General features: G+C 35.3%; 2 protein-coding genes across 5 annotated transcripts; one reads left to right on the top strand and one right to left on the bottom strand.

The window, feature by feature from the left end:
* The first annotated feature begins 6,492 nt into the window (after nucleotides 1–6,492).
* On the top strand, nucleotides 6,493–13,557 carry LOC140771482 (uncharacterized). Its single transcript, XM_073113060.1, has 27 exons — nucleotides 6,493–7,049; nucleotides 7,155–7,296; nucleotides 7,375–7,446; nucleotides 7,617–7,688; nucleotides 7,782–7,853; nucleotides 7,927–7,998; nucleotides 8,203–8,274; nucleotides 8,382–8,453; nucleotides 8,532–8,603; nucleotides 8,683–8,751; nucleotides 8,830–8,901; nucleotides 9,550–9,621; nucleotides 9,707–9,778; nucleotides 9,863–9,934; nucleotides 10,092–10,163; nucleotides 10,247–10,318; nucleotides 10,595–10,666; nucleotides 10,754–10,825; nucleotides 11,034–11,105; nucleotides 11,187–11,258; nucleotides 11,344–11,415; nucleotides 11,497–11,568; nucleotides 11,643–11,716; nucleotides 11,809–11,940; nucleotides 12,028–12,366; nucleotides 12,444–12,814; nucleotides 12,929–13,557. The coding sequence occupies exons 1-27, from the start codon at nucleotides 6,968–6,970 to the stop codon at nucleotides 13,277–13,279; spliced, it is 2,928 nt and encodes a 975-aa protein (XP_072969161.1). The 5' UTR covers nucleotides 6,493–6,967; the 3' UTR covers nucleotides 13,280–13,557.
* Nucleotides 13,558–14,391: 834 nt separating this feature from the next.
* On the bottom strand, nucleotides 14,392–24,406 carry LOC140769576 (protein TPX2-like). Of its 4 annotated transcripts, none has more exons than XM_073110317.1 (16): nucleotides 24,050–24,406; nucleotides 21,385–21,540; nucleotides 20,277–20,433; nucleotides 19,895–20,003; nucleotides 17,746–17,796; nucleotides 17,161–17,276; nucleotides 16,991–17,069; nucleotides 16,846–16,908; nucleotides 16,662–16,700; nucleotides 16,450–16,544; nucleotides 16,075–16,144; nucleotides 15,719–15,784; nucleotides 15,560–15,622; nucleotides 15,328–15,396; nucleotides 15,176–15,209; nucleotides 14,392–14,915 (listed from the first exon to the last, which is right to left on the bottom strand). In XM_073110317.1, the coding sequence occupies exons 1-16, from the start codon at nucleotides 24,222–24,224 to the stop codon at nucleotides 14,860–14,862; spliced, it is 1,398 nt and encodes a 465-aa protein (XP_072966418.1). In that variant the 5' UTR covers nucleotides 24,225–24,406; the 3' UTR covers nucleotides 14,392–14,859. The 4 variants fall into 4 exon arrangements, with proteins under 4 accessions (XP_072966418.1, XP_072966419.1, XP_072966417.1 ...); XM_073110318.1 differs by having other exon boundaries at nucleotides 15,176–15,219; nucleotides 16,662–16,715; nucleotides 24,050–24,405; XM_073110316.1 differs by having other exon boundaries at nucleotides 16,662–16,715; nucleotides 24,050–24,405.
* Nucleotides 24,407–27,353: the final 2,947 nt, after the last annotated feature.

Raw genomic sequence — 27,353 nt, 5'->3', positions numbered from 1 at the left:
ATCTCCCGTGCCTTCTCCGAGTTCTTCCGAGTTTTTAATTGTTTTAAGCTGCCCATAATTCCTTTCACACATCTAATTCATTTTAAAATTTAAATACGAGACTAAATTATAGTTTAATTTTGTTAACCTAGCAACTTATATAAAATTTTAAATCGTTTAACATTTGTTAATCTCTAGGATAAATTTTTAACTATAAGTCACTAACCCTATTAACAACTTATATATAAATTCTTTTAAAAGATTTAAAATAATCCATTCAGCAACTTATATTTAGAAGTCTTAACTGAATTTTTCTAAACATACCTAATCTTATACTTAAATTTTGAAGTCGGTTCAAAAACTCCTTTTTTTTCTTTTTCTTTTTTGTTGATATTACTCGGTAAAGGTACACTATGTTTTGTAATCCTGTGCTTGAGAATTAGGATAAAGTGAGTTTATTCTCAGTTGTCTTCGTTATTCCGAGTCATTTCTAAAGAATAGGAGATGAATAAATTGGAAGTCATTACCCTTGAAGTTAAAATAGAAGTCCCCCAGTTCTCTAGTTTATAAAAAATCAAAAGTTGAAACAGAAATATTTTGAAGCTATTGAAAGATGTTATTTAATCCCACCAATTCTTATATATGAATTAGAGATAAAACTATTCTTAATTCTTAACATTAATTAATGTTTAGGGCCAAAAAGTGGACCTTAAGGATTTCTTCTTCATTAAAGAAGTGGACCATAAGTTGAATGCCGTATTATTTGAGTTTTAATTGAAAATATGTTTGTAATAAATTATAAGCTTTAGGTTAATTATAAATTAAACAAAGGTGTTAACCCTCCACATATATAGTTTGGATAAATGTGTCAACCTCCTGATGTGATTCAGACTAGACCGGATCACTTCAAAAGACATTAGGCTTAATAGATAAAGTCTAGTTATCTTATTTATTATTCTTACGTGGTTTAGTCAAAGTCTTAGTATATTAAAATTTTATTTAATTAGCTAAATTTAGCTCTACATAGTTTTAAAAAAATATCTGTAAAATATTCTACAGATATCAGAATAATATCAAACAAGTTGGATAAAATCGCCAACCTCTAGATCTACAAATTTGTTATTCACGACTTCTCTAGATTCAAATTTAGAATCTATCTGTGGCAAAACAAAGAGTTAATCCGAGAAGATAAGGAAGACTGGTTTAATTAAATTTGTTTTAGACTTTTTGATTTAATCTTTATGAAGAGGCCTTATGGCTTGTATCTTACGCATGCTTGAAATGAAAGATTAATTGGTTTTTGCCCTAGCATTTCTCTCAACTAAGTCGTCGATCTCTACATCTCCCTCCTCCCTCTTCACCAACCTGCGCCATCTCTACCTCCCGTATGGTTTTTACCACAGTTGTAGACCAATTATAGCCTTCAACCATCTATCGCATCCGCATCTGCAAACCATCACCATCATCATCTATTATTGAGCCACCTCCATTAACTACTCGACCTCTACTTCATCATCATCTCCATCCTATACCTAGAAATCCGTGCCTCCACCCACGAATCTCAAATCCCATACAAACTTGACGAATCGGATCAAGCCGGTTCGTAACACCTCCCTACAAAATGGGGCCATAATAAATTTGAATCATGTGAAAATAGCGCTCTAGTAAAAAAATCCATCAAATATTTATCTTAACATCAATGATGGGAATCGAACATATAGGACCAAATTACTAAGTTACAAAGATGACATACAATTAACAGACATATAGTTTGAGTTTTAATGACAAATTGGCTCAATGTGTTTTTTTTTTATTGGATGATTCTGTAGGCTAGATAGGTTGAACAATCTGAAACCCCTTTCCAATTAGAAAATACAATTAGTCTTACATGTATTAGACGATTATGTAATCGCACTGCACTTGCTCTAACCAAGCGGATCCAACTGTATTTGACTTCTAGCATATTGTAAGGTTTTATTGATACGGTAGTTGTGATTGATCTGAAATGTAAATTTTATTTGTACTCATGTAATTGTCACATTGTGGTTCAAATAGAATTTTATCCATGTAATTTTATATTTAATGTATGAACTTTAGCATAAATTATGAGATGTTTGATAAAAAGTATTAAAATAATTAATTAAGTTTTAAAGTCAAGAATTTGAGGTCTATGGTGTTTGCTTGTAAGGACAAGACATAAATTTTTAGTGCAATGGTTCTAAAAACTAAAAAAGTAGTTCAAACTTTTATTTTCAAGCTGTGGTTTTAAGTTTTAACTACACAAAAAGTAGTTCTAACAATTTGATCTACAGATTTTTTTGATCTACATGTACTAGAAACTATGGTTATAATCACTTTGAGAACAAAAATTGATGAGACGACTAGTGAACAGTCGAGCACACTTAAGAATTTTTTATTTTTCTATTGATTTCATGGACAGTCTTTTGAAGGCTATTTGGACTTTATTTAGTACAAGTATAAAAGAGAGGGCTTTGATCTAACACTAGGACACTTCTTTGAATATCTCTGAAGAGATCTTAGATATCATATCACGATTTCAGGAGACTCCTTGTGCAATGTCTTAAATATATTTTCTACATATTTTATCTACTTCAAATTCTGAAGGATTTTGTCTCAGTTAAAATTTTTGATGCAATGGTTTTAAACACCAAAAAAGTGATTCTAATCATAATTTTAAGATGTGGTTCTAATCACCCAAAGAGTGGTTCTAACTGATAAAAAATTTCATGTACAAGTGTTAAAAAGATAGATTGGTTCTAACCATTGTGAGAACAAAAATAAAAAGATAAACATTATTGAGTGAATAGTGCTTAATAAATACATACTAAGCGTTCGAACGGTAAATAGTGTGTTCAAACGCGCTTATGAATTTTAATTTTTGCTAATTTTATGGATAGCATTTCGGAGCTATTTGAACTAACCTAACTATAAGGCATATATTTGAACATTATTTGAGAGATATTTAGAGATCATATCATGCATGCTTATAAGTATTCTTTGTTTTCTACGTATTTCTTTGTTTTTACAAATCTTAAAGGATTTCATATCAAGGCAAGATTTTACAAATATAATCATAAATATTGGTAGGTGGTTTGCAAATCTATCTTGTAATTGATCTAGTTATAATGATTGGTTCAATCCAAGACCCGGATGCGTCGTTTTTTTACTTTGAGTTTAAAAACTTTTCATTTAAACATTTGTGTCTATGATTGTTTTTATACACTTTATTTTTTACATAATTATATTAATAAATAGTAGATCTGATTTTGATTTTCTAGTGTTTTTATATATATATTTTTAAAATTAGTATTAGAGTGGGTCATCCTGAATAATTACTTTTATATTGATTAAAAATAGTGAGATCATATTTTTGTGCCATCTTGCTAATAATCTTTGGTAAATTAACTTTGTGTAAAATTTAACACGCCAAACTTATTATGATCATGCAAAATATTGTATTTAGGAGCATAACGATTCAAGTAGTACAATAGTTCGTCACACTGTGTAAGTGATGCCGAGATTTAATATGACTCTTAATATCATCCAAAATATATCATGCTTCATACAACAATACTTAGTAGTCATAACATTATTCATATAAGAAGTATATGCATCACAAAAACTTTGTGAAAACTTTCTTATGGAAGATGAAATTGAGGTTTTGACTTTGTATCCTAGCCCTTTATTTTTTCTCTCTCTTTTATTTGATCCTACGTCAAATTTATTAAATGTATTCTTAGCTTTTTGGAGTTCAAACTCAAGCTGCTTAATATTTTAAACAAAACTTTCTCTTAGAAAACTTGCTCATATAGATTGATTTCTAAGAATTTAATTTTACTAAGTAAAATAAAATCAGAAGTTAAAGTTTGAGATATAAAGAGAGTTATCTTGTTTCTCTTAAAGTTTTTTTCCCCCTTAAATTATTCATCATGTATTCATGTTGCTTCACTCTCTTGATATTTATCATCGATTTGAGTCTTCCAACAAGCTTCACATTTCTTTCTTAAGCTTAAGATTCTCTAAATAATTCAATGATCATATATTATTTGGATGTTTATATCTCCGTTGTCATTAGATTCATTTTCTTTTTGTTTACCTACACTAAATATATCATGAGAACTATTACAAATAATAATGAAGCACTAAACTTTCATTGATTGAGTTCAGAATCATCATACTCAAATTTGTTATTATCATCCAAAGTAGCCTACAAAATTTTGCCCTTTTTCTAATAATTTGCACACTCTAGCAATGTGATCATAACCCTAACATTCGTAGCAATACGACACATTTTGAATATTCAAATAAAAAATTATTTTTTAAGCTCAATATTCCTTTGATCAATGTCCTCATCCTCATCTGACTCGCCATCATCCCTCTTGAGAGACAACAAGGCAATTCCTTTACCCCTTTTTAGGTTATTGGAAGGCAACTTCATAAGTCCGAAGGTTATCGACAAGTTGTTCTATACTAAGAGAGTTAATATATTTTATTTCTTCTATAGCTATTACTTATAGTTTGAAATTGCTCGGTAAGAGACCTAATGATTTTTAAAAGTTTAATAGTGACGGTCCCTTGTAGGTAGTCTCAAAAATATCCCATATATATTTTGCTATCTCACAAATGCAAATCCGACAAAACATCAATTATTTGATCTAAAACTTTATAATCTACCTTTTATCTCACGGAGCAATACATTTTTTTAATAACATTCAAAAAGGTTGGTTCAAATGACCCAAAATCTACACTAAAACAAAATCTCCAATACACATTCAAATGTAAAGACTGTTTGAATGTCTGACCTGCAACTCACTTGTTAACCTGAATCTTAAGTGAGATTATAATCAGGCAGGGAAGTGGTAATGAGCTCCAATGGGGGCAATATCTGACACAATCCATGGTCCGTAACAGTAAATATTACACACACCCAGCTTTCCCCCTTGCCAATACAAAGTAGCAGTCAAATGAGTTGCATCCCCCCCACTGTCGGATAAAAATATTGCAACCACTATACGTAGTCAACTGCGAGCATAGCAGGAGGTTCTCGCCGTACGCAACACACACCAAATCAATATCACTTCCCCTTCCCTCTGTACTCCCAGAGAGTAACACTTTTCTAAACTCGCAGCAACTCCTGAGCCGACTTCTATTCGGGAGATGGATGTCACCTCTCTGGGTTACACTTCCAAATTACTCCCAAAAAGATTCACTAATTTTGTCTTCCTGGAGGGGCATGGCTAGGCTAGCTTCTGCTGGGATTCTTTGGCCTGGGGATGGGGTTGAGGGAAGCCACAGGAGCTTGGTCAGGTTACTCTGCTTGATTTGACTCATTGCTGTAGTACAAGAAAGATATATTATTACCTTGTGGCATTACTTCCCTTGTCACTCACTAGCTTTGCTGTCTTCTTTTACTACCATAGTTTACAAAATTAATCCAAAAAATAATAGTCCAATATTCTTTATCCAATGATAATTTTGAGGCATTAAAAGTAAAGATTCATAGGCTAGTATATATACATATAATTACAAGAGAAAAAAAAAACGACAAATTGTGGAATAATTAAGATTATTCCAGCACATGCATACATTTGTAAGTAGTGCCTGGGAAAAAACATGACGGCCGAGACCTAGTACGGTTACGCAAAAAGACTTGGTTTTTCTAGTGACATCTTTTAATACTATCTCATCTTGATGCTTTCCTTTATGGAATTTATCGGTCTATATTTTGCCTCAATTATTGTGCATTAATAGTTATGGATGCAAAAATAATTTTAAAAGGTATTTTTAAGTTAAGATAAATATAAATATATGGGACTATATATAGTTTTTCAAAGTAATGCACATTATTCCAGCAATAGTGGTTGGCAAATTCAAATAGCAAGCAACAAAAAGGCTTCAAATACTTTTCTTTCCAGTTTGGAGCAGTCCAACTTGATCTTTATATAGAAACCCACTTTACTCTCATCGGTCCCCCTCCTGAAAGTAATATTGGCGGTGAGAATATAACTGCTTTGGTGTTTCTGCCGTGATACCAAACAGCATTGGCAGCGGATCTTCTGCAACCCCAGCTTGCACGAACTTCCCACGCCAATGCTATAAGCATAGGTAAGGCGTGATTGGAATGATCGACGACTTTTTCGAGTCCGTTGGGCTTCCGAATCTCTCCTTCCTCACTCCTTAGCCAGTGGATTAAATTAATACCGGAGTCAAAGCGCTCATAGATCTTAATATAATACGTTGGCTAATCTTGGTGTCGCCACGTGGCTGTCGGGGAGGGAGGGAGGGGGTTCTCAGTTCTCCAAGGCGTCGTCGTCGTCGTCGAGTTGCAAAAGGAAAGTATAGAGTAGCGGCAGTGCACTGCGATATGCGATAGGCAGCGCAGTCGAATAAAGCGACCTCGATATCTCCTACTTATTCTCCGATAGAATATATCAAGTGAATAAACCCATGCTTCAAATAAACACACCCTTGATAGGCACACGAACATCGAGACACCCCTATCGGAGTTAAAAAGAAGCCGGTCCTTATTCCGCATAATTGCGGATAGCATACGTAGGAGCAGGAGTAGTAGGTTCATACTTTATGGCCAGGTCTAGGGCTAGGGCTAGGGTAGGAGATATCGTATTCTAATGGCTTGAGGGTGGGGCCCGCCCCGTACCACTGGACCTCGTGGGGCCCGCCTGGCTCTGGTCCGTGGCCCAGACGGGAACAGTCACGTCGCTGTCGCCACCGCCATTTTGGTGCTCGGCTTCTCCTCCTCAAACCCCTCCCCCTCCCCTCTCTTCCCCCACACTATACTTTCCCAGTAAGGCCAGAGTCCAACACCTACGCCTTCCCCCCCGTCCATCTCACTCCTCTCTTTCTCTCTCCTAAGCTTCTTCTCTTAGTAGGCCGAGTTGGGAATGTAGAGGAGCGCTTCCATCGCAGTGCTGTTTGCTCTCTTTCTCGCTAGTCTTCGCGGCACGAGATGGCGACGGTGGCCCGCTCCGTAGCCGCAATGGCCGTGCTTGTCTCGCTCTTTGGGCTCGTTTCCCCGCTCTCCGACGAAGGTTTTCTCGTCCTTCCCTTCCACACCTGGCTCGCCGTTTCCTTTCTTACGATAGTTTCTCCCGGACCTTTCCTAACACGGGGAAACGCATTTCATGGTGGTGCAGGGAGGGCGCTCGTGGCGCTCAAGGCGTCGTTTAGCAACGCCGCTAACGTGCTTCTTGACTGGGGACCCTCCGCCTCCGGCGGCGACCATTGCGCTTGGAGAGGCGTCCTCTGCGATAACCTCACCTACGCCGTCGTTTCCTTGTACAGCCACTTCTTTTACCTTTTGTCCTTTTCTTTTTTTCGTAAATATTGTTTTCTAACGGGGTTTTCGGGCGAAAGGAACCTGTCTAATCTCAACCTCGGAGGGGAGATCTCGCCGGCCGTTGGAGATTTGAAGAGCCTGCAATCCATGTAGGGCTTCTTTTCTTCGCATCTAACCTCCTGCATTATTTTATCATTGTTGTTGCTTTCCTGTTGTCTTACGAGAATGATTAGACTCGTGGCTTGAAGTGACTTGTTTATTGGTTTAGTTAAGCTTCACTTGCGATTCTTTTAATGTGTTGTTTATTGGTGGGATGCAGAGATTTGAAGGGAAATCGGCTTACAGGGCAGATCCCGGATGAGATTGGAGATTGTGTTTCTCTTAGATATTTGTAAACTTTTCTTTATTATTATTTTGGGTCTTGTTTGTTTTTTAAGGATGCCCTTGCTTATCTTGATGTTTGATTTGATATATAATATTACAGGGATTTATCTGGGAATGTGCTCTATGGGGATATACCCTTCTCTATATCCAAGCTGAAGCAGCTAGAGGAACTGTAAATAAGCTCACTTTTACAAATAATTTGTGATTTAGAGTGTACTTTTTGCTAAGTGGGTTTTGGGATGCAGGAATCTGAAGAACAACCAGCTCACTGGGCCCATTCCTTCAACATTATCTCAGATTCCCAACCTGAAGACCTTGTGAGATCTCCTTTCTTTTCTTCTCTAACCATTTTGGTGATATGGGTTTCCTTCGCTTTGCCTTCTTTTCGTTTATAGTTATGTACTTGCTTCATATGATCCAGAGAAACTTGGATACATACATGCAGAGCAGATAATTTGGTTCTTAGTTTGCAATAGCTTCTTTGTAAGTTTTACGTAATGATTAGTTCTTCTAATGGACAGGGACTTAGCTCAAAACCAACTCTCCGGAGACATTCCACGGCTTATATTCTGGAATGAAGTGCTGCAGTACCTGTGAGCAGTTTCCCACTTTGGTTTTCATTCTTCTCATTTCGATATTGTGCGAAACTGTTAGTCAGAAACCTTAAGAACTAGACTAACATTTATGTTTGTTTGTTTAGAGGGTTGCGTGGCAACTCGCTAACTGGAACTTTGTCGCCCGATATGTGCCAGCTGACTGGCCTTTGGTACTTGTGAGTTGTTCTTCCCTTGTGGATCTCATGCATGTTGGTTGACTTGTTCTATTAACAATCTATATGTTCTTCATGCAGTGATGTGCGGGGAAATAACCTCACAGGAACCATTCCAGATAGCATAGGGAACTGCACCAGTTTTGAAATTTTGTATGTTGTTTGATTTTGTGCTGTGAGTTCTTCTTTGAGATTGGTATTAAATATGTGCATCTTATTTTGTGGAATGTAGGGACATATCATACAATCAGATTGAGGGAGAAATTCCATACAACATTGGTTTCCTGCAAGTAGCAACCTTGTATGTCTCCTTCCTTAAGAAAACTTTTAGAGCTTGTTTATTATAAATGCTTATTATCTCCCATTGACATTTTTGTAGGTCACTTCAAGGAAATAGACTAATTGGAAAAATTCCAGAAGTTATTGGCCTTATGCAAGCTCTTGCAGTCTTGTAAGTATAATGTCTCAATACCATTGTAAAGTTGTTCTTCTACATCAGTAATGGGCACTGTGTTAATTGTTATCAATGACAAAAAGATAATTATGCTTATCTGTTGGTAGGAACATATAGACCAAATTGTATATTAGAGGCTTTGTCAATTGACCAGGGTTATTACCTACTTGTCTCTTTTACATTCAATTACTCCATCCAGTTTCTGGCATTGATAATGATGCATATGTACATCTTGGGCAAAAATGTTGACTAATATTCTTAGGCCCTCCAAAATGTCATGTTGCTGTTTAACAAAATCTCCTGTACTACTAAGAACATGAAAGATACATCTTCCAAGAGACTGTGGAGAAACATTTCAACTGAGCATCAAGTCACCCCTGGTTTTTCTGTTTAGATAGCTCACCTGTTGAGAATTAACTATCAATATTTTGTTGGTTCCATTACTATGCACAATACTTTCTCACAATGTTCGAGATGATGCAGTTAAAAACTTGCATGACTTGTTATTCTGTGGGAGTTTAAATTATGAAATATCTTTTTCCTCAAGCATGTCAATAATAAATACCACTTGGGAAATAATGTCACAGTTTGTTTGCTGTTGCTCATGCATGTCCTCACATACATAATATCTGTTACTCTTTTCAGGGATCTAAGTGAAAATGAATTAATTGGGCCAATTCCTCCAATACTTGGCAATCTTACGTATACTGGCAAGCTGTAAGTTGTCAAAAGGAATATTCTGCTTTATGCTGCAAATAATCTTTTTGTTTTATCTCGATTTTCTTCATGTGATGCCTACCAGGTACTTGCATGGTAACAAGCTAACTGGACCCATCCCTCCGGAGTTGGGGAACATGACAAAACTTAGCTATCTGTAAGGGCTTCATTTTGTTAACCACTTAGTATTTTCTCTCTAGCATTTCATGATGTCAGTGACATTGACATTGTTTACAAGCAGGCAGCTTAATAACAACCAACTAGAAGGAACTATTCCATCTGAGCTTGGCAAACTTGAAGATCTCTTTGAGTTGTAAGAATTTCTTATTAAGTTATTCAATATAATTTGAGATATTAAAATTCAAAATTAATATAAATTAATATGATAAGAGCACAGACACAGCACAAACACATCAATTTACATATATGTTGGACAAGGTTGCCTGACCAATTTAGTGTTCACAACTTAGGAATCTTGCCAACAACAAACTTGAGGGTCCTATTCCGACAAATTTGAGCTCTTGCACTGCATTAAATAAGTTGTAAGTTTGATTTTATTTTCTTATGTTTAAAGGGAAAATATTGAATATTCGGTATGTTCTCAGCTTGTAATTTTGAATTTCAGTAATGTGCATGGTAATCAGTTGAGTGGTTCCATTCCTCTGGAGTTCCAGAAGTTGGAGAGCTTGACATATCTGTGAGTGATTATAAAGTAGTACATTTTTCTTCATTTGTTCAGTTGAATATTTTTTTTAATATTATTGAAGAAGAGGATGTTCTCAAAATTCATCATAAGGAATAATGGTAACTGAATGTATTCTTCTACGAGATAGTTACAAGGAATATCATCATATCATTCTAGTCACTGCCATAGCATATATAAAGCATATATCTCTAACTAAGTGTGTATTGACAAACATTATTTGTATGTGGTCCTGTTTTGACTTTTGAAGATTGATTCTCTTGAATTTAGGAACCTGTCTTCCAACAGTTTCAAGGGTGAAATACCCCTCGAGTTAGGGCGCGTTGTCAACCTTGATACTCTGTAAGGAGTAGCTTCTAAGGATAAGTTTCTTCTTTCTCTAAAATCCAGCAATGTTATGTTTTAATCTTCCATTTTCTTTTGTCAAAGGGATCTCTCCGATAATGAGTTTTCTGGATCAGTTCCTGACTCAGTTGGCAATCTTGAGCACCTTCTTGTTCTGTAAGTTGGAGATTATGCTCTGTTTCTTTTGTTTGTTTTTTTTGTTGATTAATTGTGTCCATTGTTGCCCCCACTTTCGGAGTAGCAACATTTTAGTTTTTAATATATATTGCTTCATTCTTTTAATTCTCTATTCATGATAGCTTCCATTTTCACAGTAGCGACATTTTGGTGATTATTGTATTCCTCGTACTACCTGTAAATACAGGAATCTGAGTAGAAATGACCTGTCTGGACCTCTGCCTGCTGAATTTGGGAACTTAAGAAGTGTTCAAGTCATGTAAGCTTCTAGCTGCCATTTTTCTGAATGTTTGTTTTTTTGTTGCTTGACTCATTACATAGATTTACCTAAACATTTCAGTGATATGTCTTATAACGAGCTATCTGGCAAAATTCCTGAAGAACTTGGACAGCTTCAGAACATTGGTACTTTGTAAGTCCGAATTTCTTTCTTCTCCATTCTATGGCAAAGCTAGCTTTCTTCCAAATATTTTTACAAACTGTGGGGTTACATGCAGGATACTAAACAACAACAACCTACTTGGAGAGATACCTATTCAGTTGACTAACTGCTTTAGCTTAACTTCCTTGTAAGTCTTGTCATTTTAGCACTGTGTAAGGATTAGCAGAGCATTTGACTCGCATTATTGACCTTCTGATTTTAAGTTCAGGAACCTGTCATACAATAACTTATCTGGACATATCCCGTTGTCTAAGAACTTTTCAAGATTTCCTCTGGAAAGGTATTAAAAATATTCCATTTTTATCTCTCCGGTCATTGTTGTTAGGACTGCCCTAATTCCTGTTTCTTGTCTAGCTTCTTGGGCAATCCAATGCTTTATGGCAACTGTTTAGGACCCTCTTGTGGACATTTTATTAATAGACCAAGAGGTAAACTCGGAAGCTTACTGTTTAACATCTATCTTCTAATCATTGTTTAGTGCACTCCTATTATTGATACTAATTTGATATCTATGTTGCAGTCACCATATCTCGAGCTGCACTTGTCTGCATAATTTTAGGCTGTATCATGTTATTATCCATGACAGTAGTGGCAATATGTAGAGCCAATCAACCTAGACCCTCTGTTAAAGGATCAACCAAGGCTTTGCAAGGCATGCACTCATTGTAGCTCCATTAGTTTCTGTTATTCTTTTTAGTTCATTACTTTCTAATTTCTTTTTAATGATTTGTTTGCTTAGGTCCCCCAAAGCTGATAGTCCTCCAAATGGACATGGCAATTCATACATATGATGATATTATGAGGCTTACTGAAAACTTGAACGAGAAGTACATCATAGGCTATGGTGCTTCTAGCACAGTGTACAAATGTGTGCTTAAGAGTGGCAAGGCCATTGCTATTAAGCGACTATATAGTCAATATCCTCATAATATTCGTGAGTTTGAGACTGAACTAGAAACCATTGGCAGCATCAGGCACAGAAACCTTGTCAGTTTACATGGCTACTCACTCTCTCCTCATGGAAATCTTCTCTTCTATGATTACATGGAAAATGGTTCCTTATGGGATCTTCTTCATGGTTTGGACATCAACCTGTAATCTCTTTTCTTCTCCATTTCCCCTTGAAACACCGTTAATTATTGCAATCTATCTCAGGCCCGTCGAAGAAAGTGAAGCTTGACTGGGATACACGTCTGAAGATTGCAGTTGGTGCTGCACAAGGGCTTGCATACCTTCACCATGATTGCAATCCTCGTATTGTTCATCGAGATGTTAAGTCCTCCAACATCCTACTTGATGAGAACTTTGAAGCGCATCTCTCTGATTTTGGCATAGCGAAATGCGTGTCTGCAGCCAAAACTCATGCATCTACCTATGTCCTGGGGACCATTGGCTACATTGATCCTGAATATGCTCGCACATCCCGGCTCAACGAGAAATCGGATGTTTATAGTTTTGGCATTGTTCTTTTGGAGCTCCTGACAGGGAAGAAAGCTGTAGACAATGAGTCTAATCTGCATCAATTGGTAATCATGTGACCTCATCCAGATTACAACATATTTGTTTGTCTTGCTATTAACGACAATGTCATCCTGTTATTATCTTATATAATTATTTATTATTTATTTCCACATTCTCAGATACTCTCGAAAGCAGATGATAACACAGTGATGGAGGCAGTGGACTCAGAGGTCTCGGTCACCTGCATGGACATGGGTCACGTTAGGAAGGCATTCCAGCTTGCACTGCTGTGTACAAAGAGGTATCCTTCGGAGAGGCCCACGATGCATGAGATTGCAAGAGTGTTGGTCTCGTTGCTGCCAGCTCCAAATTTGAAGCCTTGTGTAATCACTCCAAAAGCGATGGATTACACCCGCTATCTTGCTACTGGTCCAGGTCTAAATCTTGCAGGGAATCACAGTGTAGACAGCTCCTCGGACGGTCAGTGGTTTGTAAAGTTTGGAGAATTTATTTCAAAGAACACAATGTGATGATGGCTGGAGATCGAGGATCACAAGTGAGACCACTTTTCTTGTTTGTTGGCATGATAGTAAAAGTCGGAAATACACATACATGTAGGATGACAGTAGAGTAGAAGTTGAACTTAATCTAGAGGGTGGTATTTGGTGACTGCAAAGAAAAAGGAAGACAATCTATTCTCTCTAGATAACCCCCTCTCTCTCTACCATTGTGTTAGTCTTGTTGTAGTTGTGAGTTTTATTGTGAATGGAAAATCTCGTGAGTGCATTGAAGTACTCCATTTATTAAAGTTCTTGTTGAGTATTGAAAGGTTAGCACGCTACTTCGTTTGTGGTCCAGATAAGTAGCTGTATCTCGGCTGGATCTCATGCATACATTTAATTTGAAGCTTTTCTTTAGTAAATTTATTCTTTAATAGATCTATGGGAGAGCTGGAGTCCTTTGGTTGTCGTACTGTGCCTATTTTCCAGGCATGGGCATTTATTGACGCTTTTAACTTCAATGTGCTGTACTCGTTTTGGACAAGTTCTTATGTGGTCAAAAAGGAGTACCTCTAAATGAAACAAAGATATTTGCACTTTGCAGTTGCTCCTTCAAAACTGCATACTTATATCTGACAAAGCTATTAGAAGTCCAGTAGCATTTAATAATGAATTTTATATAAAGTAGGTAAAGCTAATAAGCTAAACCAAGGAAAAGGATTCACAACCTATCCAAATAGCCAGGAGATACACGTCCCCATCTGTACTGTAGTTCGACTATGGCCACAGCGTATCCTGGATAAGAGCAGCTTTAAGACAGCTTGTACTACTACTATTCAGAATCTAAGATTCCACTGTTCGTTTGGAAGGTAAAAGAAAAAAGAAAAGTTATACTTGAGCAACTGGTTGAAGTTAATTATATAAATCCATCTCCATTCAACTCTTCAAATATGGACACAATATACTGTAAGTAAAAGTTGTATGGCGAAATAAAAGTACTCTGTAGGGCAATTTTTCACTTTCTCCTTTCAATACTTCTATTGGTTTCCGTAGGAAATTTTACATGGTACCAATCAACAACAGAAGAAAGAAAGAATTCTCTTGACAGGGATTATGGATCTCACAAGATTTCCATTGAGCAGATAAATAATTTCATAGAATCACATATATGGCTGACAATGATCGAACCTGTTACAACTCACAAAATCGGTATTACAAAAGATGCTTCTTTGTATTCACTGTGGTTTTTTAAGTTTATGACAGAAGGGGTAAGAGGAAAAAGAGTAGAAGCTAAGAAGAAAACTGTACAAAACTGACCTTCAATTGTATCGAGCCATTAACAGATTAGCTGCAATGTAACTAATCATGGCTCTCAAATCCTATACCATAGCGGTAGCTGGAAAGCTACAATACACCAATTCCTTCATTTACAGAAAGCCAATGAACGAGCAATGTTATGTGGCAGACCATTAGTGGCACGAACTTGCTGCGCAGAATCCAACAATCCCAGGTATAGGATGCCCACAAGACGTATGGATGCCATATAAAAGGTGCTTTCCTTGCCAATTACGGCACTTGATCTCATAAAACGGAGAAGGAAACTACACCAACTATACTTTGTACCATGCAAAAGGTACCTCTTCGCTATGAAGGAAAATGACAAATCCTGTCAATTGTGACCAGGTAGGTTAGTCAGTAGCTCAAAACTGTTATAATATGACTTTAAAGCAGTTTAGTAGATTGATTATCCAGTACAGTAAGTAGGAAGGCATTAGAGAAGATCCATGAAGTTAATGTAGCAAAAGATGACCAACAATTTCACATTTAGTTATACATTATATGAATGTAATAAGGGTATGAGTTTATTTAAACAAACTAAAATAATGAAAAAACATATGGCATTACAAAACAATAAATAAATCTTACCAATGCTTATGAGGTGCAGGACTGAATATATTCTCTTTGGCATCCTTGCAACAAAAGTATAAAAACTTGTGAACAATTTAAAAATGCAGTATGCGAATGTATGTTTAAATTGAATTTCTCTTGTTGAAAGACAAAAATTGGGAAAAGGAAACCTTGGTAGCACCATTATTTGGTGGTGGAATATTTTTCTGAGCAGTAACAGGTTGTGAATTTAAAGAGAGCTGCAACAAAACAAGGAAGATTTAAGAAAATAAAGACAGATCTATGTTCTATAATATATGATAAAGACTATTCGGATATATTAGGGGTAGTTTTGATCAGGTACAAGTTACACAAATGACACAAATAACAAAAGCAACCTCATGCATATTCTGTTTGAACTACCTCGTTGAAGAGCTCATTTAATGGAGTCTGTTGGCACCTTTTACTTGTGGAAAATTTGAATTCCTATTAAAAAATAAAAAATAAAAAAGATAAAATTTCAGATTGGAAAAAGAAACATTGCTGTTCTTTAGACCATCTCATGGTAAGATTCTGCAAGACCTTAGGCACTGTTAACTCCCGCTTTGTACTTCGGAAGACACCAACTTCTCCTTTACTTGATAATATCTGTTCCAAAACACTTCATATTAGTATGCATTAATAACCATAAAGTAATCAATGTCATAAAAGAATAGTTAACAAATCTGCCATCTTATAGACTCTTTGTTTGATCTAACCATAAAAGCATCAAACATCTAGATACTCCTTGCTTTTATTGACTTACAAAGAAAATTTTGGAATTAAGATTGTGAAAAAATCAACATGGCCATTGCAAATGAATTTATACAGGAACTACTAAACGACACATGAATAAAAACAATGTTAACTCAAAAGTCAAATCATACAACTGCAATTACCTTCTTATCCAAGGGTCGAGCTTTGAATTTGGGTGGGCCTTTTCTGTATTCCTCCAGCTTTTTAGCATCACTGTGTGCATGAGGAAAAAAGCTGAGAATCCATTTTATGACTAAGTCATGAAATCTAGAAAATTATTGATGAATCCAACACAGAATAAATAGAAAAAATATATTGTTTGTCAATTTTGCTGCCACATACTACAATCAGAATAAAAACAAGGAACTGAAATCAAGCCCACAGAGGAAGCCATTCCAAGATCAGTGACAGACATAAATCTATTTGGAATTTCTTTTTATCCTTTTATAAAATGCGGAGGCACCCAGGTAAACATTAATTGATCCTCAAGAAATGAATACTCACAACCATTTACTTACTTTTTCAGTTGTGAAGAGCCAAAAACTCTATTCTCTGGCCTTCTGTTGTTACCTGCAACAGCACCTTGTGTAGCTGGAGTATAATGGTTCTCTGCCTGAAAATTTTACACAGTTAGCCTGCCTTATTATTATTGAGAAGTACAAGTATGTAATCATAAATTGATGGTCGGTCATGAGATAGGGGACTAGAAAATGCAGGAGTTATTGGAGACCTTTGCTGCTAATCCAGCTGAGTGTTGAATGGTCCTGCACTGAGTTTCTAAGCCCTATTAGGCATGAACAATTAGTCATCTAATCATCTTTTTGAAATTTGAAATTCTGCTGTATTGGATACAATCACACAGGACTTGGAATAGCACAAGCTGAAAACAATCACAAAAATGTTGCAGCACCTACCTTAAAGTTCATAACCCGTGGATTGCTCTTTTGTGGAAGGGGTAGAACAGGGGGCTCAAGGATCTGCACAGAAAACAAACTCTACCGTGAGCTACCTATTTTGTGAAACCTGCCAATAAACTCTTACATTCTTGCGAGTGCTTACTTTTCTGTTTAAAGGACGTGCTCTGAAAGTATAAGTGGTTGGTTTCTTCTCTTCCTGCAACTGTTTAGCAATGCTTGACCTGAAAAAGTGACAATATAAGGTAGGTAATTCAACATTCATGGATCAACTTAACTTTTACCGGTCATTAGCATTACATTCATCAAATTTACCTTAGTCTTCGAGTCCTTAACCTCTCTGCCCTCCGCATAGTCTCCAACTCGGGTTCTCTAGGTATTGTGAGCTTCAGTCTAGGCAGACCATTATGACAGTCACCATGCCCGATATTCTGAATGATCCATAAAAATCAAACAATCAAGTGGGATAGAGATTATCCAGAGTGACTAAACTACCATGAAATAAACGTACTACTTAAATTCCTATTGTAAATGAAAGGTCAAATAGTCAGTTTGACTTTGACAAGTTAATGACTAATTAATCAAAGACGACTGCAAAGACTTAAAGAAGCACATTTTGGCAATCTTCAAATGGCAAACAGTATAGGGAAAAGTATAGCTACACTACTACAAGTAGATCAAGGTAAGGCATTATTTTAGCATAATCTACATAAATGCACATTAGATAATAAAAGTCAATACAAAACAGATGTATTAAAAGGAGATTACTCCTGTCTCCATCTCAGTTTATGAGGAATGAAGAAGAAAAGAAAAGGAGAATCACTAAAAGAATAACTGCAGAAATATCACAATTGAATTTGAAGCCCACTTTTCTGCTGTAAACTAACATTACCAATTTACCTTTTCCCGAACCTTGTGAATCAAATCAGAATGTTGTGCAACAGTAGCTACCTGCATTGAAAAAAGAAAATAGGCAGAAAAAACAATTTGACATGTACATAGAAAACCTTCAAACTGATGCTGTGGCTTATGGATTGCAGTTCTATGAAGATATGGAACAAGTCAATATATGAAAATCATCTAGTGAATACAAGAATAGTCTAGTATACATGCAGAACAAAGAATCTGGTAGAATCAATAAAATTAGGGTCAAATAATGTAATAAATGATAGTAGCATATAAACAGGGGAAAAGGAAATAGGAACTTCCTTGGCAACCTATGTGGCCATACCAATGCATTCAATACAAAATATGAGCAGTTGAAGAAAAGACAGCTATATCCTCTCAAAATAAAATATAGTAAGAAGCACAGTGATTAGATTAGGTGAATTTTGACAGCACAAGTTATAAGAAACGCATCCGGTGAACGATGATAAGCAATAAAAGGAGCATGAAGACACATTTATAGGAATTATTGAAAGAGAAAAACTGGACACAGACAGAAACTAAAAGGAATCAAATATGCCTGTTTAATATTGATCAAAGGATGTAAATTTCCAAGGAACACAAACAAACAAGTTACTATATTCTTCAGTTAGTGAACAAAATATTCAGGTCACAAAATTAGCATTTGCTTTTGGCATGTAAATAATGATAACATTATTTTCTTATTTTATGCATTATCTTTGTATTAGAAAGTAGTGGAGAATACAATTTACATAGCCAAAATTTAGAGTGCCTCCCTGAACTTTTGTTTGTGTCACTTAACCTCCTTTAATAGTAAAACTATATGCAATTGCCTAACAAATGTTAAATTTGATATAAAAGGACCAAAAAACCCCTTTTGTTTTACTATAACTGATTAGAAAGAGATTATTTTTGTGAAAAATCCTTGTCTTTGCTTTTTTTTCATCTCAATCATTTTCACTTTTACATTTTGGACATAGAAAATATTCTAAAGGTAATACAAAAGAGCAAAATGGTAAAAAATTTAACAACTTTAATAGAAAACTGCCTTCACTGTTAATTTTTGACGAAAAAGTAATAGTTGCACATGGATTAGAACTAAAAGGAGGTTAATTAACATCATTGAGAGTTCAGGGAGGTACTTTGAAATTTGGCCTAACTATAAAGAGGTAAAATATATTCTCTAGAAAGTAACATACATTTTATAATCTTAAAAAAAGTGACAAATCAACAAAAATAACACAACAAAGCCTTTAATCCATTGATTTACGTTTGGCTATATAGATCCATTTCCTCAATTTATTCGTATTTAGTGCAAATGTTTTAGTCCAATCATGCACTAGCATGCCATTCCTTACCAATTCCTCCTATGCTATTTTCATGTCTCTCTCCCTCCCAAGGGACTTCAAGTTGAATGAAATAAGTCCTTCAAACTAGATCACTATGTCAATGATCGGAATGTCCAAAAAAGTCCTACTAGATAATAGATATTCCTGTTATTTATTCCCTATGAGTGCTACCCCTAACTTAACATGATATCATAATTGCCAATTCCACATTTTTCTAGTACCCCTGCATTAATAATTATCCACCCCAACATCCTCATTTTGATGATATTCAACAATTGTAGATGTTTTCTGATTGCCCAATCTTGTAGTCTATAGTACACTATTGATCCTATGTTTTCTAAAATTAAGGAGGGCATGATGATCACCAACAGCACAGAGGAACTTATTCATTTTAGCTGTCCTGCTCCAGTTTTAAATTATTAAATTATAAACAAAATTATCAAGATTCTAAAGCCTAGGTAGCATTTCTGAAATTAAAGTGAAACCTACGTCGTGGAGTTCCTGACCATGACAACTTGGTCCAGAATATCCTGTTTGACAATTTAACACTTGGAATTGTTGTCACAATGGAAGATAACATTTGATATTTGCACACACCCAAAGCTAAGATCACATTACAAGTATACAAACTAATAAAGGAGTAGATAGTGAAAAAAGTTTGCAGACTGACTGAAATTGCACACATATCAAGACTAGGTGATGAAATAGAAAGTTGCATCATGTTAAATGGAAATATCATCACAAATATGTCAAAAGCATTTGCATCTTTGAACAAAATGGAAGTTGTACAACACCTTGCACAGATGACCTTTTTCTAGTCTTTGCCTCTTTGCAGCTTGAAGAGGATAATCAGTTGAATCTTCAGAGAGCATCCCACTTTTCACTGTTAATGGCTTACGGTTCCTAATAGGAAAGAAATATGACATAGCAGATCGTCAAGTTACAAAGATGAGAGCTTATAGTACAAGGTACTGGGAATATAATAAGGTAGTACATTGTGCAAGATATAAGCTTATAGTAACTAAAGGAGGCATAGGTAAAAGCTCTTGAGCAACTATCATGAGCAAAACGATACTAATAAGATATAGTTACATATCAAGATATAATCACAAACAGTTTAATTATTAAAGCAGGCTATGTCTCATCAATCGGCATAAACAATAGGAAATGACATACCGGTTGGCAGACTTCAGTTCATCTCGCCGAATTTGCTTCGCCAATTGGCTCGCAGTAGGTTTCATTAAAGTTGAGCCTTTAGAGAAGGGGCCGTTGGTAGTAGATTTACTATCAATTGCTGACACATCTTCCGGCATGGAAATATGTGACATCCATCCTACAAATTAAAAAGGGGAAGCAACATAAAAGATCTTGAGTTTGCTACTTTGCTAATGCATGATTAAAGCACTGAAAAACTAATAGCACATTGAAATAGCTTGCAGCCTCACAAAAATTAAAGCATATATCCAAAAGGAATGCTAGAATATCTATAACCATATGTGACTTGAAGCAACAAAGAAAAGACCATTTGGAATTTTCTTTTGAAAAGACATGCTTTGAAACATTTGAATTATATAACAATGTCCATAAGACCTTGGAGTAGACTCTAAAAACATCCACTAATTATTTTGTTCAATGGAGCAGAATATAGAGCATTTATAACACCCAAGCCTTTAGCCACTCAATGCAACGTAGCTCAAGATCATAACCTACACAAAACACATTGGGCTGAAAGTGACAAATTATCTAGAAAACTCATAGGACTAGACCAGCTTTAACCAATATGATTTGCTTCAGTTAGCTCAAGTATGACAGTCAACATGTAGCAAGTTGGCTATTTGAAAGAACACTGCCTTTATTAGATCCTAGAGGTTTGAGATAGATATATAGTGCCCTAAAACACTATATCTTAACTTCATAATTAATGAAATCATCTGCTAAACTTTAAAGTGATATTAAAGATTTTTAGCTGTCTACTTTACAGAAAGACAAAAGGATGGTGGATTCAGTTAAAAGCCTTTCTTGGTGCATGGAAATGCTACAAATTTGCTTCCTCGCCTTTTCTTCTTGCAACAATTCTTAATCAGTTTAAAACCTGTGAAGACTTTTGATACTTTCTTGGCAAATAGTCCTAACCAGAGAACAATCAAATTTCAAGAGAAAGAAAATCTCACAGTCTAGCAAGGTTCAAAGTAATTAAATTAATTAATCACAAATAATAAAGAAGAGTTAGAAACAGTTTGGAGAAAGAAAAGTGTCTATCTAAGAATTTGAGGGCTACATGTACCTTCATTTTTAGTGTATGGTTGAGAGGTCTCAGGTCCAGCACAATCATTGTCATAAGCACTGGTAGAATAATCATATCCTGCAGCATCTAGATCTGAAACATTTCTCAAATTTTCTAATTTGATGTCTTTTCCACTGAAAATCTTTACTATCAGGGCTGTTAAAACAGGAAGTACCAGAAAGAAGGTGACATAGAATTAGTTGTCAAATATGCAAATTGGCAATCATTAAAAAATAAACAAAACCAATCTGAATTTAAGTGTTCACTCCAAGAAGCATAGCATGAAGATATAAGATTATTAAATGTTAAACATGATAGCAGAATGTAACTATCTGTTAATTCATGAAGAAACAAGTAGTATCATTGATTGAAAATAATAATTTTATGGGATAATTATACTTAGCCCTATGAACTTTTTTATTATCCACATAAAATCCCTGAACTAAAAAAAATCCACAAAGACCCCACAAGTAAGAAAAAAAATATTACATGGATTTTCTGAACTAATAATTTTCCTAGGTTACGAGGCTTATGTGGAAAAATAAATTAAAAGAGTGTATGTAGAAAATAATAATAGTTTAGAAGGCTAAGTTTAATTAACCCTAATTTTATTCACTATTCAACTATACAGTGCTTTACACCATATTGAAAGTCTGCAATTATACCAAGTCAAAAAGTATAACACCAAACATATAGAGAGAGGTCAAATCTTGCATAACCAATAAATGAGTTGCTCAGATGGATAATGGTGAAAATCATTATTTCTAAGTTCCTAAATGACAATTTATCAAAATAGTTGATGTCTCTAGAGTTGCTTAGTTTTCAAATTCTTTTGCCTAGTTGTCATTCTATTTGCTTCATTCATGTCTTTCACCTATCTTGACTATCAAAATTCAAGCAATCTGTTCCGCAGGCCAAGTCCCCATATATCCATCTCATGACTCCTTATCATTTGAATCTAATTGTCACCATCTCATTTAGTTATCATAGTTCAAACTTCAAACACCTTCATATCTAACTTCCTTGTTTTATTGCCCATCCATCTCAACAATATGCCATGCTCACTATGTCAGGCTGCCACTGCTTTAGGATGGTATCAGACTTATGTATGTGCTGCACATTCACAAAGATGGCACTTGTTCAGAAAAGATTGACATTTTTTTTTATTTCTTCTACAGCAAGTCAGCAACCAAAATAAAAGGTCCATTTTTTCAAAATGCATTCGATATCCATTTCTAGCTTGGTACAGAGTTCTAGTTATTCAAGTGGTTTTTTTACATGCACACATCATACATGATACACTTCAATTTGGCAATTTTGAAAAATGGGTGTTCTCTTTGCCTCTAACATTATCTTATACATGCAATCTTCTACTTGTCTATCTTCTTCTACGCGCAATCAAACACAGCCTCTGATATTTAAAGGAACCATTCCATTACTTGATGATTCCTTAACCTTGTTAACTTGTCTCTCTTTGATTTGAGTAATGCCTGATGGATGCAAATATATAACAGGCTAAATTGGTAGATTACGGAATTGTCGTCACTCAAGTCATCAAGTGATTCCTTTTCATGCATATAGTACATATGTACTTGGATTTGGCCATTTAAAAAAATGTATATTCTCTTTGGCTTTATCTATCTTTATCTTATACATGCAATCTTCTACTTATCTATCTTCTTCTGCAAGCAATCAAATGCATCTCTGATATTTAAAGGAATCATTCCATCACTTGATGATTCCTTACCCTAGTAGACTTATTTATCCCTTTGATCTGATTAGTGCCTAAAAGATACAAAAATATAATAGACCAATTAATAGTCCTTATGGACAAAGCTCATCTAAAATTTCACGAGGACTAGAGCACAAAATATTGCAAGAGGATTATGGCTAAATTAAGAGAACACACTTCTTAATATTCTTCAGGGCATGATGATACTATGATAGTGTTATTGCTGCCATGGCAAATGCTATTAGCAAGAGGTAGATCTTTCAAGAACTATCAATAAGTTGACAAGCATATTGAAGTTCCAATATGGCAAAAGATACCTTTCATCCATTCATGAAAAGTTAAAAACTTGCAATTGAAGGTAAGGAACTAATATTGGCTTAAATTGCCATCATCCATTCATCATACTAAGTCAACATAAATATTGTTGAACCTATAAGCATCCAAACCTTCTTCAAGTACAGTTAGCCAACCTTCTTAATAGAAGTTCTGAATGTAGAGAAAACTAGTGGGAGAATAAAACCATATCTATTCTCGAAATCTCCATTTAAATATAATGTCACCAAAGAAAGCCTACTAGTTCTTGCCCTTAGAAGACAATGTAGGTGACTCCACTAATAACAAGATCCCAGTGTTCACCCAAACTACTTCTTGTCATCAAAAGGGAGTACCATTACTCCAGAAATCTCACATTAACGAAAGAAAAACTGCTCAAAAAAATGTGATCTTTAAAATCTACTAAGTCGAAATATCATAAGATGAACGAATCAAGAACCGCGCCAATAAAAGGTCAAAGGCTAAATGAACAAATGCAACAAAACCTAATCAAAACTCATCAAGAAGAAGCAACGAATCCAAAGATATAAAACCCGCGGCGAGGAGCCAAGAAACAGCGCAAAACTGGACGAAATATAGGGTTTTTGGTGTGACGCGTACGAGAAGGAGGGTAGCTCCCGGCGGTTGCAAACCAGAGCTCGGCCTCCCTCGCCTCCGATTGCGTCTCGGGCCGGCCGAAGTCGAAGTACCGAGCGGCGTCGAACTCGTAGTCGAGATCGATCTCGAACCCAAAGGAAACCACTTGGAAGGATTCGCCCATCTCTTCGTCGTCCATGGCCTCGAAAAGAAAGCAACGAAGGAGAAAAACCGGTAAGGCTACTGTCGACGCCGGCGAGTGCTCCGATCCTTCGAGTCCGAAACCTTAGGGTATATGTATATATGGCCGGAGAGATGAAATGGGAAAACGACGTCGCCGGAGAGAAGCGTGACAAGCAACGGGGCGGAAGGAGGGGGGGGGGGGGGGGTTAGATGAAAGGGGCGGAGGAAATTTGAATGCGGGGTCGGAAGGGATGGAGTTGAAATGACAGATATGCCCTTCTCGGGACTATTAAATGCTCGACGGGTCCCGCATAATCTATCTTTTTTGAATGCGTCCTCCTCGGGAATAATAAATGAGCACGGGCTTACGGAGTTACGGCATCGATTCGAGTGGAGAGCGACAAGGTATTCGAAGAGGAAGCCAGGGGTAGAATGGGAAACCAAAAACCTTCGAGTTCTTCGCGATTCGCGGATGCGTTTCGATAGGAGGGGTTGCGTTTTGGGGCCGAGGACGCCGTGCCGGCCTTTTTACACCTGGGAACGCGTTTCCCGGAGTAGTTACCACGTCAACCAGTGGTCCCCGTTTCCCTCGTATATTTATTTTTGTCTCAGCACGTTTCACGTTCAAGGATGGCGTTACAATCGGATGTGAAATGACTAGGATGCCATTGTGAGAAGGATCCCTGTTCATACAACCAATATATAATATTTAGAGTTTCTATTTTAGGAATATTCAGTAACTAGAAATAATTGGGGGAAAAAATTACTCACTTTCAGAACTTTTAATATTTAAATATAAAAAATAAATTAAATAATTACTTTCTTACCTATCAGAAATTTCGCTTTCTTTTTTCAATTTTCTTTCTTAATTAAAAAAGAACCATTTTTTTAACTCTACTCTCTAATAACTAAACACAATAAATAAAAGAATTATCACAATAATATATATATATATATAAATTAATTTACATACACGGCCATCATTTAATAACTCAAGTTTTTGAGTTTGAATTGGTTTTCACTGTTTACGTGGTTGGCCTACCATATGTATTGGACCATCATGACATTTAATTGTACAAAGAAATTGAGGACGTTATAGTATAAAGTATGTCTAACTTTTTATTTTCCCCCTTCACCTTCATATATCAATCGATAAGCAAGCATATCATAAAGTAATAGGGGCATAACTTGGACCCACGTAGGCACCGTCCATGACTATATGATATGATGCAAAGTATTCCTATAGTATCTTCACCTCTGACATGTTAGCCTTTGACTTTCGATCAAGTAGCAATTGGAAGTTGGAACTGCACTTTTCTTTGAGAATATTAATATAATTATCACTCAATAAAACTTTCTGGGTCAAACTCAATTGCTCATGAATGAGAGTGCTACGCGTGAATTAAGTCTTTTTATTCACAAATTTAGCCAAAATGTACATTTTATTTTGGTCTGTTGGATCGTCCTCGGGATCAGAGCCAGAAATTTTGATTACCAAAAAATATATATATAGATTATGATTTGAACATACTGTGTAGTCTATGTCCATGCTTTACTTTTTCAGCACTAAAATATATTTCTTTGCAAAAAAAAAAGAATATTTGAAATAAAAATACTGCTATTTATAAATAATCATTAATAGATTCTTTTACGAAATGGCAAAGCATTTCTAAATTTAAAGGGGACAAGGATATTTTAGTAATTTAGTTAATATTAATTAGTTAAAATAATGTTATGATATTAAATAAAATAAAAAATGAGGAGTTAGATTAAAAAATTCTTAAAAATAAAGTATAATCATAAAATAGATAAAATATAGAGTGTTAATAATTCTTATAGAAATTTTAAAAGAAATTCCTAAGCTTACGGAGTTAGGACCTCCTCTCGGCTATACATGGCTTCACACTTGCATTTATCCTACTTTTTTTTTAAGACTCTTTTTTGTGGCTAGGATTACGTAATTTAGTAGAGTAATTTTCTGAGTACTTAGTGGAGATTTTTTGATAGCTCTTTTGGTAGGAGCATTAAAAAGAAAAGAAAAAGAAAATCTAGCATTAATGAGAACTCAAATTAGCCTACAAATCTCTTCTTCTTTTTTCGAGATTTAGTTGCTATGATTGGGTTCTTTCCTTCCCTTCTTTTTTTTTTTTTTTTTAATCATTTAATAACTTTAGCTGGCCTCACTTCTTTGAAAGAAAAGGTTAATTAGTATGTCAATTTAGTAAACAGATTCATTAATATCAAATTATCATTATATTTTTTTTTCCAAAAAATTATTAGAGATAATTATATTGATCTTTTAAATTATTTCTCATTTCTATTTTTGCAGACATTTTGTAAATCCTTTAAAAGCCTTTCATTTATCCATTAAAAAATAACATACTAGCTAGGGTCACATGATAAATTTAGACTTTACATGGACAATTTTTAACCTTATTTTAGAAGGAAGAAGGAGAGAAATTTTGATAGAAAATAGATCATTTGACATTTTTCATCTAACAATTGCATCTTCTCATAATTTAGAGGGTTATAAAGATCAATTGAAGTTTTAATTATTATTATTATTCTGTTTATCTAATCTAACTAATTAAAACTTAATTTATTCCCTTGTAAAATTGTTAGCAACCCTCCTTTTAAATATAACTATACTAGATCCAAACCTAATTTAAACAAAATAATAATAAAAATTGGATTGAAGACAAATAAGATGTGAAAGCAAATCCCTGTGGTGTATCCCATGATGCATGACCGACCAGCAGGATAAAAGAGAGAGCAACTCCAACTTGCAGATGTTCCAAGTATTATTATATAATAGTCTATTGATGAACTTAGGAATAGTGCGTGGGATATTGACGACAAAACCGTACTACTGCGTTGCAGATAAAAAAGGTCTGAGGCAATGTGTCGGCATCAACGGAAACAAGCCATACTTTTGTCTTCCAAATTAATGGCATTTGAATTCCAAAATAATAATTAATTAAATGACCATTGCCTAGTTGTGTATGTGGGCAGGTAAACGATTTAAATTCCAAGATGAAGGCTTCCAGAGTAACACCATTTCCTATTATTAATGGTTACTATTAAGCGATTGCAAGTTGGTACCAGAATTACAAATTTACAATCATAACTGTGTGTATTGTGTGGA

This window comes from Typha angustifolia, chromosome 11 (genome assembly GCF_048772165.1).
Source record: "Typha angustifolia cultivar Huaian chromosome 11, ASM4877216v1, whole genome shotgun sequence".
Classification (NCBI taxonomy): Eukaryota; Viridiplantae; Streptophyta; class Magnoliopsida; order Poales; family Typhaceae; genus Typha; species Typha angustifolia.
This window is presented reverse-complemented; position numbering and strand designations above follow the sequence as displayed.